Genomic DNA, 19,015 nt, shown 5'->3' on the forward strand with positions numbered 1-19,015 from the left:
GAGTAGTGCTGTACCTTTGTTCACTCATCTTCACTGATTGGAAGTTACTTGGCATGTTGCTTCCTCCTTGTTAGTTTTGTTAATTTCAGGCTGGGTTTTCCAAAAGCAAACCAGCAGTACAATTATCTCCAATGTCCTCCACTGAATCACAATGAAGCACAAAGCTGGGATGTTTTTGGAAAATTCAGCACACACGAACACTCGTGGCAGTTAGTGGACGAGGGGACAGTCCACAGCTCGAAGGAGGAACCTTGCTAAAATATATGGAGGCAAGCAGGAGGCAGCAGAACAGTTCTGTTGAATTTTAGGGTGATCTTTGGACCACAAGGTCTTTCATTCATAATAACGGCATATCTACGTTTTAACTCTCTCAGAACAAGCTGTGGCTTAATCCCAGAAACCTAAAAAAAAATTACTTTTCCAAATGTGTATTCAATATGGACACCTGTCCAGAGAGACTCGTGGAAAATTAGTCAGTCACAAATACTTGACTTGGAGATAATCAAAGTTGTAGAACCTGAGTAACTGTGTTTGAGTTCAATGAATTACCTATAGTAGCATTTACACAATACATACAGGTTAATTTATGCCTACTCTGCAGGCTCTCATTGGTACTAACAAAATGTTTAATATGGTAGAAACAGTGGGCAGAAATGATGACTACACCTTGGTAAATCTCTACTTGTACTGTAAACCCTCAAGGAAAATTGAGGAACTAAGAACAAGGACCAAAAACCACAAAAGCAAAACTAAAAACTCATTTGTGCCAAAATCTGTAAAAGCATTGTCTCATGGTGCTCCTACACCGATTTCAACTTTCAAATCATCTTTGTATAGAAAAATGTTCTTTAGTTTTAGTTCTTCATATTCAAACAAAGTGTTGGAGGGAAAAATCAGGTAGACTGAATCTGATCCAAAGGTCCACAGACAGACGGAGTGGAGGAGCGGGTGGTAGTGCAGACTAGTGCAAACAGTTCTTTCTGGAACCGACAAAGGAAAGGCCGTTACAGAATCAGTAGAGAACGCAGTTTGAATTTAAACAAACTATTCTGAAGGACAGAGGTTTACTCTGTGTTCAGACTGCCAGCAACCACGTCGCTGTGCTACTATCCAATGACAGATTTGAACTAGCTGCAGTGGCAATATTGCTACAGCAATAGACCAGACATATGATTGGCTCTTGGTGGATGATGTTGCCCAAAACTCCAGCTGCAGCCTTCTCCACACTGATAAATGAGAAAATGAGGCAACAGTGGTCAACATTGTCCAACATCTCTCTTTTGAAATGAAGGAATGGACAACCAGCAACTTGTTTCCGGTGTGTATGCACGATCACTGCGGCTCTCAAATCTGTGTTCACAATATCCAATCAATTGCATGGCCCTGGTACAGGCCATGGTCATAAACTGTTTAGTTCCCATCACCAACACCCCAAAAGGAGTGACTGACAAGCTTGTCATTACAGAATGGACAGAAGGTTCAATGTGCCTGTGTTCTGAGTTCAGAAAGAGTGGATCAGACTGATGAGTAAACCCTCTAACAGCAGGTAGTACGCCAATCCTTCTCCACATACACAAGCAGAGGAAGTTAGGTAAAAGCATTTCCTGTGCTGGATGGTTTCTTTAACCCCAGTGTAAAGACCAGCACCAATCAGAGATCACCTCTCTAGGCAAACCAGAAAGTGTACTACTCAATTTTGGTTGGAATACACCTTTCCTGTGTCCCTCCACTGTGTGAGAGAGCGGGGGTGCTGGACGCGAGGGGGGCACAGGAGGCCGCCGAAGGCCCCGAAGTCTGATGGGAGGATAGCGGGTGAGGGAGGGGAGGCAGAGGGCATGCTGAAGTCCACCTGCAGCCTATGGGTGGCGCCATTCCCGCTTCCTGCAGTACCACAGTCAGGGCCCTCAGGGACAAAAGGTCCGTGCAGCTGGAGCTGATAGAAGCCGGAGCCCAGGAGGTGATGGTGGTCAGGGGCGGACGGAGGGCTGCCGCAGGCCCGCTGGGAGCTCTGGGGAGACAGCTGGGACTGCAGCTGGGCTGGAGGTGAGGGGCGACAGCCGCCTGGGCCGGGATCCTGGAGGTCGTCCATGGGTGGCAGAGGAGAGAAGGGACAGCTGAACAGCTGCTGAGGACATCCATCGGCACACAGCTGCGAAAGTCCCATCACCAGCTCGCCACCTGGACGGATACAGAGCGGTCGATGGGACGATGTGTTAACTTTGACAAAACCTCTACAAATACCCTACTCATGGGCAGCCATGTAATGTACTATCACTTCATTTTAATTTCCAATAATGTTTACATGGCACATTTCATAGAGGTTTACAATGACATTTCAAAGAAGAATTTCATCAAAGAAAATTCAAATTACTTAAACTTGTGTATATACAGTACATACAGTCCCTTCGGAAAGTATTCATTCCCCTCACATTTTGCACATTTTAGTGAGCCAGAAAAACATTAAATACAGATCTGATCCATATGTTGCACTATCAGTGAATTGATTTGATACAGATGTTGCACTATCAGTGAATTAATTTGATACAGATGTTGGACTGTATATGAATTTAATTGCTAGCAAAGCACACAAAAGTGCACCACCTTCCTCTGTGCCTTAAATTACAGTGTGGGGAGGAGGATGATTCATATCTTTGCCTTATGATCTGTCCTTTCTTGCCAACCACAAGTGAACCACTTTATCTCTTCACATTAATTCTGAGAACTAGGAGTCAGAGTCCAACCAGCACTTAAAGATATTCCCAGAGAGATGCACTGACATCAGCTCCGTTAGCACAAAATGTAATGTATAATTGCGGAGTAGTTCATGTTCGTTACATGTCTTACTTTGCCCCTTTATGTGAGGTCCTCATACCATGTGGCATTATGTATTATATTTCTATGCAAGTTGTTGATAAGTCTCTGCATCAATGCCACCACAACAAATTGTGCACTTGTTATACTCGGTAATTGATTCTAATTCTAAACCGAGGTACAAAGGAGCAACTGTGCAAACTTTTGTTACATCCTGAAAACTGAGACCAAACAACAGATGCTGCCAAACATTGGATAAGTATTTCCCCCTAAGGCTATTTACACTCACTGGAATAAGGGGGTGAATATTTTTCATTAATTCAAGTGTTTGCCATACAAGATTTTGGAATTTTATTTCAACTTTGACACAATTGAGCTCTTTAGTAACAGGCTTTGAGCAGATCTTCTGGTAAATATCAAATATAAGCTTTCAAAAATGCATGAAAAAAGTAAAAAGTCAAGGGGGCAAGGGGTGAATTCATTCTGAAACAACTATATATATCTGGTTTTAACTGTAAAGCTGATTATAGTATATACTAGATAGCCCGAGGAAGACTAATTGAAGACTAAAGCTCTACATTATATCTTATCTTTGGCTCTAATTAGAGTCTGATGGTCTAGTAGAGGCAACATAATGAGGTTTGTTTCCAATCACCACAATATTTATTTCCCATTCTCTCTCTTTCTCTCATTCTCTCTTCCTGACTGTTTACCTGCAGGCCCTGCCTGCTTTCTGTGGCCTGTGTGGACCGAGTTCACGGCTTTAAGAGAAAGCGGGGCGTTCGTCTGCGCCGGGGGCGGCCCTCCTCCTCTGGAGCACCATGTCAATGTGCGCACAAACAAACACACACACACACATGCATACACACATGTACACACATGCACGCACAGACACACCAATCCAAGACACACAAAAAACAAGAAAACAATGGGCAAAACAAATATACAAAGGTGGGGAGATAACACATTAAAAATGCTTCAAAACAAAAGATAATGAGTACATGATGCCAAAATGAAAGGCAAACCACGCAATCAAAACAAGAAATACAATAGACAAAAATGAAATCCAAAGGACTGCGTGTATAGCAGTGAAGGATGTATAGCAGGAAATGATGTGATTTGGCTTTATGTGTCTGAGATGGTATGTGAACGGTTTATATACAGCAAGATGGAGACAGACAGCTTTCATCACAGTTTTTTAGCTTCATTAGAAACCAAACTCAATCCCTCAGACATGAGCTCATGACCATCTGTGTGGTAGACTGTTTGTGGGATTGTTTCTATTGTATTGACCAAGGACTAGGGCAAAGTGCTAGAGTCAGTATTTATCTGTCGTCTCAGTGATAAGAGTACTGATGTAAGATACCAGCTCCCTCTTCAAATGGAGCTCTTGTTTAAGTGGATCTGGTTAGTAATCCTACATACAGAGCTGTAGGCTGAATGTCTAGAGTCTTGTTTAGTCAAGATTTAAATAGGTTTGGCTTGTGAGCCTGATGGTTTGCCGTTGGACTACTGCCTTTTTGAGCACTTACACAGCAAAATTTAACTTTGCTCTTAGTGTACTTTTTACGATTTAAGTTGTATTTTGCCTTTATACATTGCTGTATTTTGTTCATCTGCTACATCAGTATTCGTCTCAATGCTGCTCTCTAGGCCAGGTAACCCGATAAAAGAGATTTGGAATCTTAATGGGTCTACAAGGTTAAATTAAGTTCAAACATGTAATGCCAGGCACTAGATCCAGGGCGAGTACGATGCAGTGACTAGTGCAGGACCATAAACAGTGCAGACTCCGGGGTAAAAGCCAGACAACAGGGCCAAGAACATTTTCCCTTCTGCCTCATTCCTTAGCTCTTACTTATGCTTCTTTTCCAAGCACTTCTCTCTTCTGTGAACATGGGTTCAAGGGAATACTGTCAGGTCGCTATGACTCTGACCCTTGCACTACTATTGATTGCATGTCATATTCGTGATCTAGCAGTTTAAAGTTCTTCTACCGTTGAACTCACTGAAAGTTGCTCTGGGTTTAAGCTAAATGCTTAAATGCATAAAATGTGAATGTGAAAATTACTTTTGTCAATGGTTTCAAGTATTTGAACCACTACAATGAGTGCTTGTAGGAAACTTGGAACAGCTTCTCAAATGTCACCGCTTGCACGCTAGGATAAAACAAGCTTTCCCTCAAACGCCTCTTCTGCCCTCCTGGTCTGGTCTGGTCTTTACCTTGTTTGTCCAGGTCCAGACCCGACGGTGGAGGTGAGGGGGACTCCCGTTGCCCCGGACCCAGGGAGCTGTGAGACGACAAGCCGTGGGAATTGCTGCTTCCCTCCAGCTCCCCCACCTCCCCATCCTGATCTCCATCCTCCCTGCAACACATAACACAACCACCGTCAGCGGAGGAAAGCGTAGGTCAGCATCAAGAAGGTGACAGAACATCAGGCTATCAAGGCAGACTGACTGTCAGATTAAAAACACAGAGAGCAGATGAAGCGCACACACCTCAGTGAAATGTTTCTGGGTTATGGCATAAAATATTATGATCTCAGCATCATATAAGAAAATAACAGAGAGAGGAATATAGGAATTAACCCTACACCTGGACCTGCATTTATATATATATATTTTTTTATCTTTTGTGTGTTTTTATTGTAAACCATGTCTGCAAAAAAGAAATTTGCTTACAGGACAATACAATTTTAAAGATAATTTAATTTTTGGGCATTTTGCCTTAATTAGATAGTGTAGCGTATAGTGAAGAGAAACAGGAGAAGAGGAGAGAGAGAGGGATGACATGTATCAAAGGTCCTAGGCTGGATTCAAACCCAGGATGTTATATGGTACATGCCTTTAGACCACTGAGCCACCAGGACGAAGTTTGGACTGAAATATCATATTCATTTCTGGATAAATATTATGTACCCCTTGGCTAGGGTTAGACAGAAACAGATTCATTCATTGGGGCTGAGACAAAGTTAGAAGTGGGAATCTCACTATTCTGAGAATTTCATTAGAGGTTTGGCCACTAAAGAGCAATTCTCAATTTTTTGATCATTTAAGGCATTTCTGCTTTACCAGATAGTGCACTACAGTGACAAGAAAGATTGGAGACAGAAAGGGGATGACATGCCATGAAAAGCAGGGTTCAACTAAGGCTGCATGATTATGGCTAATAATCCTGAATCCAGATATTGTGATCACAATCGTGAATCACAATTCTTAGTCTTACTGTAGGAGCAAAATTATTTTACGGCACTATTTGCATCTTATATCAGCATCTTGACTATTTGCAACTACAGCAGGCATTCTAAATGAAAATAATATTTAAATGTTGCCGATATGCCAATAGTATATAGTTATTAATTGGGGAAACTAAATATGATTATACAAAATTAATTCTGCAGCCCTAATTTAAACCCAACGTATTGCAAATACATAATATGCAGCTTAGCCCACTACACCACAAGGAGAGGCTGAGCATGCCAAGCAACAAGGGTTATGAGTTCCCCCTTCCACATCTCTACACATAATTTCCCCAAAACAATTGGTATGGAGATTTCCCGTAGAGGTTTTTCAGCCCTGAGCTAAATCCAGGAAATCAGCCTCATTACTGCCGTCACAGCAGTTTAACGTCATTAGCATAGAGCTCTTATCATACAAAAACAAAGGCAACATGAATTACAGTTAAGAGGCACAACTTCAACAGGACGATAAATGCACTGAACATGAAATTTAACAGTTTAAGTGATCTCTGATGGCTTACGAAACAGATGCAGAGAAGTTTTACCAGAAGACATTAAGAAGCCCAGAGGAAGACTGTTAGAAGCTACAACTAATGGGAATTAATAAATGAACAGACAAACCAGCCGGGGTTTTTCTGAAAGAGCTTCTCAGAATGGAGTGACTGGTGCAGATTTAGTGGGAAGGACAGATGACCATATAAATTCTCACTTCTCGCATGTAGACTGGAACAAGGAAGAGCTAAAGCAATGGCCAAGGTATTGTCAAAACTGTACAAGAAGGGCACGATTTTAGATATTTTTATTTATATCCATTTACCAGCATGTGTAATTACAGGACAAGTGATCCATGTGATGAAAAACACTTGCTTTGGGTGCTTTTGGGGTTGATTTGTGCAGTATTGGAGAGCTGAACGCCCAGGTGAGCAAGACATTTGTAGCTCTATAGTGAAGCAATTGACGAGGTTTTGGTCAGAATTGATCAGTATTAAGGAAAATGGAGTCCAGGTCAAAAATGATTAGAATTATCCATTGCATACCTATAGATGTAGCAATTGTAGAGGTCCCTTTTTTTTTCACTGTATGTTTGCTACATCTCTAAGAGCAAATGTATAGAAAATTATTTTTCTCTTTTAGGTGAGTGATATTAGAATTTTGAGTTACAATATACTGATTTGGTTGTACTCTAGAAAGAGACAGTGGCCACTGTATATGTGAGAGGTTTGCCACCTTTTGTGGAAAATATAATACGGATTTTCATGAAGCCACGCAAATAGGACAAAAGTTACAGATAATTTGTTTTTTGTGCCTGAACAGCTCCACATAGATCCCAAGCCTGACTGTATGGCAAACATAATAGCTTGACTAGACCGAGAGCCGTGTCGCTCGTGTCCCAGCCTGTCCCTACTCACATGTTCCCTGATTGCAGGCTGTACTTCTTGCGGCTGAGCCTGGTGGCCTGCTGGGTAAAATACTCGTGGCGGTCCGACTTCTTCCACATGTAGTAATACTCCACACACTCCCCCACGGAGCGCGTTCGTACCTGGGGGAGGAAGAAAATTTGGATCTGCCTTTTTTTTTGTTTTTGCTTTGAGCAATAGAATGTTATCTCATCAAATAATCTAATCCGAACCTGCTTGATTAACCACCCACTGTTACTTGACAGTGGGTGGTTAATCAAGCAGGTTCGGACAAGCGGATTTCAGGTTGGATTCAAGGGAAACAGCATTTGCATTTCAGAGGTTTCGGCATCTCGTCTCCTGTGCACTCACCTTATTGGCCTGAATGAGGTGGAAGTTTTTCCCATAAACCCGATAGCCGTGTTCAAAGTTCCTACATTCCTCCTCGCTCCAAGCACACAGCTCTTCTACAGAGAGGGAAGAGCAGCAGGGGTATTACAGTTTTATGATTCACATCAACTTTTACTTTTAGTTTTACATTCGATTTCCATTTTAGTGAAAAAGGTGAAAAAGTAGAGCAATAGCCAGGTTCTCACCACTGAACACTTTCACATTGAAGCGTAATCGTCTCAGTGCCTCTTCTGCATTGAAGTTGCATTTCACCAGTTCATACAGTGCCTGAGAGTCAAGGGGAAAGAGAGAGGGAGAGGCATGAAAAGAGACATTGTCACAAAGAGAGACAATGGCTGCAAAATATCACTTCTGTATTTACAATGAGTGGGCAAAATAAGAGGAACTTCTGTCCTTTCAATAAGACAGACTGACCACTTGAATCCAGGCAAAAGCTATGAACCATTATTGATTTCACTTATTAAATATTCACTTATTAAATCTACTTCATGAAATCGACTTCACTAATCATGAAAGGAAGATGTGGTGAGACGTGGTTTGTGCAAAAGAAGGTAGAACTCAATATTAGAAGCGTGTACTCAGTAGGAGTACACAACCTCAGATAGAAATGGATTTTACAGCACAGTCTGACTGGCATTTCTGCTTCACTCGTCAATACACAGTAGTCAGCAGAATCTTTGACAGTGTCTCCTGGAATAGATGCAGTTCACCTGTTCATGGTCTCTGACAAGGTTCCTGGGTTAAGATAAGATTACCTCATTTGGGGTTGGGGAGAGTTTCTTTTATAAGTAATTATACTGAACAAAAATATAAACGCAACACTTTTGTTTTTGCTCCCATTTTTCACGAGTTGAAATAAAAGATCTAAGACTTTTTCTATGCACACAAAAGGCTTATTTCTCTCAATTTTTTTTCACAAATTTGTCTAAATCCGTGTTAGTGAGCGCTTCTCCTTTGCCAAGATAATCCATCCACCTGACATGTGTGGCATATCAAGATGCTGATTAAACAGCATGATTATTGCACAGGTGTGCCTTGGACAATTCACAATAAAAGGCCACTCTAAAATGTGCAGTTTTTATCACACAACACAATGCCACAGATGTCGCAGGTTTTGACTGCAGGAATGTCCACCAGAGCTCATGTTGCAGCCATTGAAGAGGAGTGGACCAGCATGCCACAGGCCACAATCAACAACCTGATCAACTCTATGCGAAGGAGATGTGTCGCACTGCATGAGGCAAATGGTGGTCACACCAGATACTGACTGGTTTTCAAAAAATGCATATCTGTAGCCCTAGTCATGTGAGATCCATAGTTCAGTGCCTAATAATGTCTTTTTTCAAGATAAAACTGCACATTTTTCACTTTTTTCTACTTTTTTCTTGGTTTTTTGAGCCAACAAAAGTGAAACAATACAACGGAATGCCATTGCTTTTATTTTTCTAATTTTAAAAAGTAACTAAATGGATTACAAGAACTGAAAAACGAACGCATTAAGTTACTAGTTAAAACAAAAAGAAAGTATCCGGATACTCTACCCCTGTTACCCCCAAAACTGCATATTTGCCATTTTACAAAAGGTAACTGAAATTTGTCTTCTTACGTATCACTCCTAAAAAAACACTCCCTCAGAGAAGCCACAGCACAGATTCGACTGCACTGCATCTTCTTCTAAGCCGACATGCTGCCTCTTCGTACGCACTCACTGTATCTGACAACGTCTCCTGGGATGCTAAGTCTTTTTACTGTACCTGTTCGTTGTCTCGGACAGCGTCCCGATACATTTGTGTGTGTGCTGCCCCCCCCTGGCCTCCTGGCCTCTGTGCGCTCAGCAGGAACTCCTCCACCTCCTGCACCGGCAGAACACCTGGACTCCACAGCAACTGGTCCTCACTGTCGTAGGCTGGAGACGGAGAAAGACAGAGGGAGGAGAGAAGAGAGGGTGAAGGCAGATTGAGGGGAGTTGAGTCGAGGAGGTACAGAATCAGGGTGGAAGATAAAGACAGAGGAGGTAAAGAGGGTAAGAGAAAGAGACAGAGATAGAGTAGGAGAGGGAGAGAATATGGAGGTGGGGATAGAGAACGATAGATGATGGTGTGATACAGAAAGAAAAAAATAATTGGAGTTTCCATGTTCTCCCTGTGTTTGCGTAAGGTTTCCTCCAGGTGCTCCGGTTTCCTCCCACAGTCCAAAGACATGCAGGTCAAGTGGATTGAAGATCTTAAATTGCCCATAGGTGTGAGTGTATTTGTGTGTAGTAAGGTATATGATGTATATAATCTAGTAAAATTATGTATATGAAGTAGTATATGAAGTATGTGATGTGTGTATGTATATATATGATGTAGTATGTATATGACATGTTCTGTATGTGATGCTATGTAAAGCCCTTTGAGACATGCTTGTGATAAAGGGCTATATAAATAAACTAGACTAGACTAGACTAAAAAAATAATCACCTGAATTAGCTTGGTGCTGGGGAAATTTCATGCAACAGTGGCTGTTAAAATCTGTTTTGTTTTTTTTTAAAGCCCAGTAACACATATAATGATTTTTTTGTTGCTTTTCCATGTCCATACAGTAAATCAGCACAGGTATACATACATACATTCAAATGGCTGAGGAGAGAAAGTGCCTAAAACAGTCCAGGGCGTACCTCTCTCCTGGTAGGTGTACGGGCAGAGGGAAGGGATTTTTGCCTGGTACATGGAGCCCACCATGATGTCCTGAGGATGGAGTCAAAAACATAGTCAGTCACAGCCCTGATATGTGCCATTCTCAATAATCCATTTTATAAGTTGCAATTTTATTGAAATAAGTGCTGCTCGGTGGATCATATGTAAACCGAATTTACCAGTGGAGCCCAACGATTCATAAAAGACCTTAAGTCATGTTCTGTGAGGTGTGCATGTTTGCTGATAAGCACGGCAACATAAACTGTTGCAGTGGAGATTGTTGTGACGTTCTCTCCCATTTTGCCTCTTACATTTCTGTAATTTCTTTCTGGGAAAAATGGCTTAGATGAAACTGTACTCTGGGAGATAGAGGTGTTACAGAGTGCAAGCATGTGTGACTCCAAGTTTGAATCTGTGTGTGTGTGTGTGTGTGTGTGTATGTGCTTGTCAGTCAATTCATAGTCAATCTAACAGGTACAGTGAATGTGCGGCGTTTATTGGCCTTGTGTGTTTGCCTGTGGCTTACCTTGCGTTCTTCATTGGAGGGAACGGAGGCATCGTCAGAGTCTTCTTCTGAAGAGCTGACTAATGTGTCTTTGTCTCTACCTGAGAGAGGACAAAACATCAGGAACAGAAGCTCTTTCCATTCCAACAGATGGATCAGGTGAATCCAGGTGAAACATATGATCTCTTATTTATTTCAAATCATTTATTAAACCTCTCTATTAATTTCAAAGGCTGTACAGGTACACCAAAGGATGTAATCTTTGATTCAGACCTCTTCTTTGAGAATCACATCAAAGAAATTTCCAAATAAACATTTCTTCACCTTCAAATTCTTTTATTTTTTATTTAGTCTTTATATAACCAGGTAAGTCCCATTGAGATTAAAAATCTCTTTTTCAAGGGAGACCTGGCCAAGACAGCAGCAACACAGAAAGTTACAGACAGACAGGGCAGGCCATAATAACCAAAATGGTAAATACAAAATAACAAACATAATAAACTATAAAATGCAATATACGTAGTATAAAGTAGTGAACAGAAAAGAGAACAAAAGACAGAGAAGGAATAAGGCACTTCCCGTCCTCTCTCAGCTGAGAAAAAATTATCCAAACTTTTGTTTATTTCAGAATTGACAACTGCAATGCATTTCTCTCCAGCTGCCCCAACTCCACACTTAGAAAATCCAACATATTCAAAACTCAGCAGCCCGAGGACTCATGTGAACCAGTAAACAAGAACATATTACCCTTCACTGGCTGCCTGCAAATGCATGGATTGATTATAATGTCTTAGTTCTATCTTACAAGGCATTGCGTCTCAAGAGATCACTGATTTTGACAAAAGAGGATGCAACAAGTACTGGTATGGTGTTCCAAATATCACAAAAACTTAGTGTGATAGTCTTTAATTCTTGGTAGAGCCCCCAGCTACAAGGCCAACACTCTACCGTCGCTCTGTAACCAATGTCATGGTGCCCTTGACCAAGGTAATTAACCCCTATTTGCTGCAGAGCGGCTGATCAGGGACCAACAGTAGAAGACTGTGGTTGTTCTGGACAGTTCCTGGTTGTGAATGTGTGGATCTGTATGAATGCAAAGCAAGGCAGTGCTGAAAAAGAGCATCAAAAAAGAGCTCAGTCAATATTCCCTGGATAAATAACCGCTAAACAAGAGGCACTTGAGCTGCCTAAGGTCCTGCCGTAACCAGTTGTGCTATTGAAGTCATTAATGCATCAATTAGCAAATATTTCTATGTCAACGTAGTTGTCTTTACATAACACATGGGTAGTATTAATATCAACTGCGTATCTTAAAGAGTAATTCTGCACCCAGTTTGAGCTTCTGACAGTGAGACACTGGGTGTGAAGAGCGGGGAAGAGGAGGGGGTTTGGTGTTGGGTTGGGTTGTTATAGCATCAAGTAGTTTCAAGAATAAATATTTCTTCATTAATGTGCAAATTTATGTAGCATGGTGCTCCAACATCTAATTAGATCATCTCGAGGGAACCTGGAGTGTAAGTATGATGTTTCTATCATGTATTGTTCTTGAGTTACTATGGTCACATGATGTGTCTACAAAAAAAAAAATCCAAAAAGTAGTGTACCTGCCATATATTCTTCAGTGTTGTTAATATTTTGTATACTCAGCACTAATACCATCACTTTTTCCCAAAGTTAAGTTCAAGCAGAACCACTATCAGGAGAAGTTTGTTCAAATATATTTAAAACTCCTCCAGTTCAAAAATGATATGAGTGCTCCTGGTGTGATTCACTCTTGCGGACAGGAATCACACAAAGCAGTGCCTGCTGTCATACGAGGCAGGTCCCACATCAAATTGTGCAGCAACAAAACAAATCAAAGGTTTCATGAAACATCCTCACATTATAATCTCTGGCAAGTAATGTTATTGAAGTGTTCTGTCTAGCTGTAAGTAATAAGCTGCAGTCTCAGCAAAGCACTGATTTAAAACAAATCAGAGAAAATATTCTACCAAAAACACACTTCAAGAATGCACTGGTTTTCTGTGTGTGTGTGTGTGTGAGCGAAAGAGAGTGACAGAGACTGAGATGGAGACAGCATATCAAGTATGTATTGTATGTACAGTATGTGCTTGTGTGTGTGTGTGTGTGTGTGTGTGTGTGTTACCTTGCAGGCGTCGGAGCAGATCTGAGGTGTTTGAAGTGACAGAGGGGGTGAGGTCATCGGCTGATGATTCCTCTTCCTCCTCCCCAGGAAACAGATCCTTGGTTATCTGATCCTGGCACAGAAGGAACAATGGAATAGCACAGAATAGCACAGCACAGAATAGAATAGAATAGAATACAAAAATCATGTTTCAGGAGTCAATCATCTTCCCTGGGTTCCTGTGTTAGTCAAAGTTTGTAAGCATATTAAATTAAACACAATAGAATTGCAACATTTCCAATATTGCATAACATTACTGCAAAGTTATAATTATACCATAATGTTATTCAGTTCCAGATCATTGAGAAGTTTTGACATTCAAATACAGCAAATACTTATATATTATATTAGATGGAAATAACACAGCTAGTATGTTTGAGCCTGCTTGGCTTAGTAAGCCCATCATATACTTCAAATGGGCTCAGTATTTCACAAGCAAAAATTATACACTTCCGACACTTTATATACACTTTATAAATAAAATGTATTATTATTTTTTGATGTTATCTGGTGGAATACACAGTATATCACAACAAAGTAGTTATTTATAAAACCTCAACTTGAAGTGGAAATGTTTGTAGCTCTGTGTCAGGTCTACACTTGACGTATGCACATTCCCTGCTGGCTTGAAAGCCGCCAGCGAATCCCCAGGATGGGCTGTGTTTTCCCTATATACTATAATTCATATAAAGTGGCCTAAAAATGTTAATGGTGTTGATATCAATCTTCAGAATGAGTTTAATCTTTAAGAAAATTGCTATGTTTATGACTGAATTTCAAGTCTTCACAACTTTAAGAGGACAATTATTGATGGTGTGCACAAAATTGAGGTGTGAGGAAAGCAAGATTCATTATTAACCCCAAGGACAAGATATGCTATAAATAGTCTGCTACAATAAGCGAACAGTTGTCATTCAACCATGGCTGCACCGACTTTATTTATATGACATTGACTATGTTTACATGCAGACTCGAAAAGGATTATCTGTCTAAACCGACTAAAAAGTAATCTGCCGCCAACTGTTTGCATGCATGAGAGAATGCGATCAGCTGTTTACATGTTTCTAGCTGGTGATCAGAATGAGCTCATGTTTAGCTTGTGCAGTGAGGCCTCCATCTTTTTCTTCATTGTCCAACCATTATTAGCCTACATGGTACATGACTGCCACCTGCACACTGGGAGACTATGATTACTACACACAAGGTCGTTTTGCACATGGATGTCATTGCCAAAACTATAAAGGCCCAAGGCTAATAGGCCTAATTATGGCCAACAACCCAAACGGATGAGAAACCTCAATACACACTGAATGTTTGCAAGACTAATAGGTGGCTCTGGATGGGATATGGGCTCCATAGCCTCTGCGTTTGGATGAGACAGGATTTACAAACGTGAATCCAACTCATAACAAAAAAGCACCGTCAACTGGATTTGCAGCTTCTCCATGATTCGTCATTCTATTCCAGACATCTATGCACCTGTAGTTTTGTGAATGAATAATACGAATGAGCGTGCACGCCATGACAAATTCTGATATGAAGGCCAAGTAAAGGTTTACATGATTGCAGTCGGATCTGACGAGCGGATTGTCAATAGGATAATCCAACACTTCCAAGAGGATTGCATTTTCAAGCGGATTTGGCGTTGGTCAGTTTATTCTAAAAAGTATTAGGTGTTTATCTGAGGTTCTGACATTGGGACTAAGTCTGAAATAGTCTCATTAATCTGATTATTTGACTGTGTGTAGGCCTAACTGTTGGGACACATTCACATTGCAAACCATTCATGTTGAAGTTCATTTGCAATTTATACATTACAGGTGTACATATACTTCACTTTGAACACGCATGCACAGCTTTATTCAGATATTACTCAGATATTTTTAGAAATCAGGAGTAAGCACCACTTGAAACATGATCGTAAAGATCAAATCCGGGTATATGTTTTTTTTAATGGGGCCCTAGGTGTGTCTAGGTATGGATCAGGGTGTATCTCACCTTGTCCAGTGTCATGTCTGGCAGGCTGGCAGCCAGGTGACAGGTCTCCCTCTCCGGCTCTGGCACCTCGTAGCCATACAGAGCCAGCAGCTCCTCCAGGGGAAGCTCACTGGCCTACAAACAGAACATTACAGAGGGAGAGAGTGAAGAGACGGAGGGAGGTGGTGGGGTAAAAGAGGGAGGGCAGGAACAGAAATCTTCAGGTTACTTCCACATTTCTTACAAATGAGGCCCGCTGGTCATCACTTAGTTCAATGATGTCCAGGACATATTTGGCTAAAGCATTTTTTTCTCCTTCCCCTAAATGAACTTGATAACTCTTTCTCAATTTGCGTTCTTGTGTTGTTGTGGGATAGGAAAAAAAAACATGTATTATCGTGTTTATTTCTTTTCTGATTTTTCAATAATTTTTGCTTTTTCCTTGTGAAATACTGAATATTTTTCAGCCTCTAGGCCTCCTCTGACAATCAAATGAAACAACCTGAAAATGGAAAATCACTGAACTGTTGAACTGTTTACCACTCTGCATATGCAGCCTGTGATGGGGGTTGAAAGCAGGCATCACTATCTTTTACGCGGTCATGAGCCAAAAAAGTTGAGAACCACTGGTCTATATCAGAGCCGTTTGAAACAGATGTGAAAGTGAACCACTGTGTCTTAATTGATCGTGGGAGTGACATCAAGAACGCAGTCCATCTCAAACTGTATAAGGACGCTTCTCTGTGCTCGCTTTCCTGAGAAGTTTATTTGCTCCAAGACAACAAGGGAAGATCGTTCTCCACAACGACACAAGCATCGCCTTGGTATTGTTGGATTTGAGGCACCGTATTTCTTTGCGTTAAGATGGTAAATAATTTTGGTACACAGCTTGCCTTTAAAAATTCCAATTTACAGTTTAGGCATTTAGCAGATGCTCTTATCCAGAGTGACTTACATTAACAGTGCAACAGTAAAATAACTGAACATTCCTCAAGCATCAATAGGGGAAGTAGCCAGATAGTTCAGAGTGCTATAAAAACAAAAAGTGCTGTAACATTAATCAAGAAAAGTAAAGTAAGAACACCCCTCCTATCAGTGGTTATGTTAAGTCGATAAAAATGTGTGTTGGCTTATATATCACTCCAATATACACAGCATATATAATGTAAACTTAACTTTATATTATTTGAAAAGCAACTGAAATATTACTACACAATAAAAAGGCTATGTATTACATTGTTAGGTTACTCATTAAAGTTTAAGTAGCAATTTCAGTTAGTACTAGATACAGAAATGTGTTACCTACCACTGTGGTTATAACACTAATGTTGCATTGTTCTCTAGCAATGATACCTGAGGGTGTTCGTTACTGTGACTGTATGTCTGTGATGCAATAAGGTTGGCTGCTATGAAGTAACCATAATCACAGCCAAAAAAAAAACCCTTAAGGGAATTATGGCTTTTTACCAACACGTGTACTGACTGGTAAGTTTTTTTAAAGTAGTAAATACATAAGAATCAAACAAGAGAGGTTGCTAAGTCGCTCTGTGGCTACCACAAGAGTTGGCATAGCAACCAATGAAGCATGGTTAGCTGTGTTAAATTTGAATCTGACTGCTGAACCTAAATGTGAACCCGTCTTTGACCGATCTCACTGGTCCACACTATCAACACGGGCTATGATTAATAGGAACCCATGCAGATTTACAGTTATGAGCACTTTAACAGCCGAACTTGACCGTACAGTGTGGGATCGAGCTGCCATCTTCATGGGGCGAGGAGAGAACTCGTCCAGCTCCTCTACGGCCTGCTGGGACTTCTGCTTCTGCTGCTGAGGGCCTTCATAGCTGTACCTCAGGATCTCCGCTAGGCCGCCACCACTATACTCAGGTCCAGAGCACATACCACCTGGGACACACACACACACACACACACACACACACACAGTATTATATGCATGAACATTCAAAGTCATGTATAAAAATGTGGGCCTACACAAACATACATAGCCACACGGAGATGCACAGTATTGTATTCAAAGACAAGCAACATAAAATCATACACACACACACTTGCACAGGCGTACCTGTGGCGCACGTGCACACACACGTACACACACACACACACACCATGATGGATCAAGCGGTGGCTGATCCCGGCTCATCCCATTACAGATCAGATGACTGCTGACTTTTAAACCGCTTTTTTTCACTGCTTGGACCAAAGTATCAACAAAGCCCCCCATGTATCCCTAATGAAGAATGACTGAAATATCCCTTTCAGGAGTTAGAGTGTGTCTGTGGTGCTCAATAATGAGTTTATTGTGACATTTTTGCACTTTATGGAATTATTATTATTTTTTATGGTATTTCTAAGGATTTTCTGTGGTGTAATTTTAGGCCTATAGAAGCTGGTTTTGCTTCTATAGGCTTTGCTGTGACACTTGTTTAGTCATCTTCTTAAAATGTATCACAGGTTGACTGTAGTTGTTTTCGTATGGGATCACAGCACATCCTAATATTGCTTGAGAGATACAGCAACATATTTCACCATCTAAACTTTAGGCTAAGGGAATTCAGAAAAGAGGGTCTTGTGCCTTTAAAGCCACGGCTAGAAAGTTAGGCCTTGGTTGAGCAGACAGAGCAGTTACATAAAAAAAAAAGTTTAAAACTTTGTATACCATTAGGGCTAGGAGGATCTCAACCACTAGAGTTAGGAAGCTGGCTTCTCAATCCCACCCTAGCCCACATACGGCGCCAGCCCTCACTAAATTAGATTATACTTGTGACAAAGTGTTCAGACAGTATTCCCGGACAAAGAAGTGATACAAGTCCAGTAAAAGCTCCGGTCGCGTGCCTCTCCCACCCCACCTTGGGCGCTGTCTGTCTGACCAGGGGCGCTTTCCTGTGACTTGGTGCTGAACGTCCCTTCCTCTCTCCGACTCACTACAAGTGGCACAAGAAGGAAATAACTAGTTCTCAATGTTTCCGAAAGAGACGGCCGGAGTTTACCTGCGCCAACTCGGACATCTCCCCCAACTTTTCACTCAATCCACTTTTGTCGCCGGGGCGCACCTGAAATAGTTCAGCACCACCGTGTTAGACCCGGTCGGACTCCTATTGTTTTCTACGGCTTTACTATCGCGGCAGAGGGAATGGCTCTTTAAAGCCAAGAACGCGGAGAGAGGCGATACGGTGGAGAGATTCTCCATTTCTTCCTCCCTCCCCCGGTTAAATCCCCCCCTCGCTCTCTTCCACCCGGCGTTCACCGGCCGGTTTAATTGTCAACAATCCTGTGTACCGTCCGGAGTGACACTAGGTCTTAAAAACGGTCCGGTTTCTCTATCATTTGGGTCATTACATTCCTCGTTTTCGCTCACTTACCTCCGCCATTCCGTTTCTGCGCAGGCTGACTATTGCCCGGATGTTGTAGGTCTCTTCTGTACGGCTCCGTTTATTGCCGCAACGTTTCAGCAACTGTGATGAGTAGCGTGTACAGTGTAACTGGCCTATATGAACAAAATAAGTTACGTGCAGAAAGTTATCTACGCTATTTCAATGTTTTTTTTCAGTTTTTGTCTCGCGTTTGACAACAGACTTTTGACAATTTCCTCGTTGTTAGGAGTAACTGTTTCTAAAGCTTCCCCCACTTTCGTTATGAAATCCAAAATAACCTATCTTCATATACCACTAAAATATATTTTACACCACTTAATTTTAGAAATATTAAAATGTGTAATTATTATAGGTTATATTAATATTTGTCCGTGATCCCCATGTTGTCATATGCATGTTGTCCTGCCATGTGTTAAA

At 41.3% G+C, this 19,015-nt stretch overlaps 1 protein-coding gene across 2 annotated transcripts; it reads right to left on the reverse strand.

Annotated features, from left to right (window-relative positions):
* Nucleotides 1-2,070: 2,070 nt before the first annotated feature.
* mier2 (mesoderm induction early response 1, family member 2) lies at nucleotides 2,071-17,073 on the reverse strand. 2 transcript variants are annotated; one of them, XM_071526125.1, is made up of 12 exons: nucleotides 16,948-17,073; nucleotides 15,225-15,338; nucleotides 13,188-13,299; nucleotides 11,063-11,142; nucleotides 10,518-10,587; nucleotides 9,613-9,764; nucleotides 8,044-8,125; nucleotides 7,820-7,914; nucleotides 7,460-7,590; nucleotides 5,035-5,177; nucleotides 3,525-3,622; nucleotides 2,071-2,178 (listed from the first exon to the last, which is right to left on the reverse strand). In XM_071526125.1, the coding sequence occupies exons 1-11, from the start codon at nucleotides 16,972-16,974 to the stop codon at nucleotides 3,567-3,569; spliced, it is 1,062 nt and encodes a 353-aa protein (XP_071382226.1). In that variant the 5' UTR covers nucleotides 16,975-17,073; the 3' UTR covers nucleotides 2,071-2,178; nucleotides 3,525-3,566. The 2 variants fall into 2 exon arrangements, with proteins under 2 accessions (XP_071382226.1, XP_071382227.1); XM_071526126.1 differs by lacking the exons at nucleotides 2,071-2,178; nucleotides 7,460-7,590 and having other exon boundaries at nucleotides 3,085-3,622.
* Between the last annotated feature and the right edge of the window lie 1,942 nt (nucleotides 17,074-19,015).

The sequence above is a fragment of the Centroberyx affinis genome, unplaced genomic scaffold, assembly GCF_046629955.1.
Source record: "Centroberyx affinis isolate AG114_WGS23_722 - 3 ecotype Tasmania unplaced genomic scaffold, CSIRO-AGI_Caff_v1 ptg001386l_1, whole genome shotgun sequence".
Lineage (NCBI taxonomy): Eukaryota > Metazoa > Chordata > Actinopteri > Beryciformes > Berycidae > Centroberyx > Centroberyx affinis.

What these genes read in the sequence shown, in the direction of transcription:
- mier2 (XM_071526125.1), bottom strand. Translation starts at nt 16,974, where the DNA reads ATGAAGATGGCAGCTCGATCCCACACT. An exon ending in CAGACATGACACTGGACAAG is followed by an intron (nt 13,300 to 15,224) that starts GTGAGATACACC and finishes CTTCTGTGCCAG; the next exon opens with GATCAGATAACCAAGGATCT. An exon ending in ACCTCATTCAGGCCAATAAG is followed by an intron (nt 7,591 to 7,819) that starts GTGAGTGCACAG and finishes TTCCTCCCCCAG; the next exon opens with GTACGAACGCGCTCCGTGGG.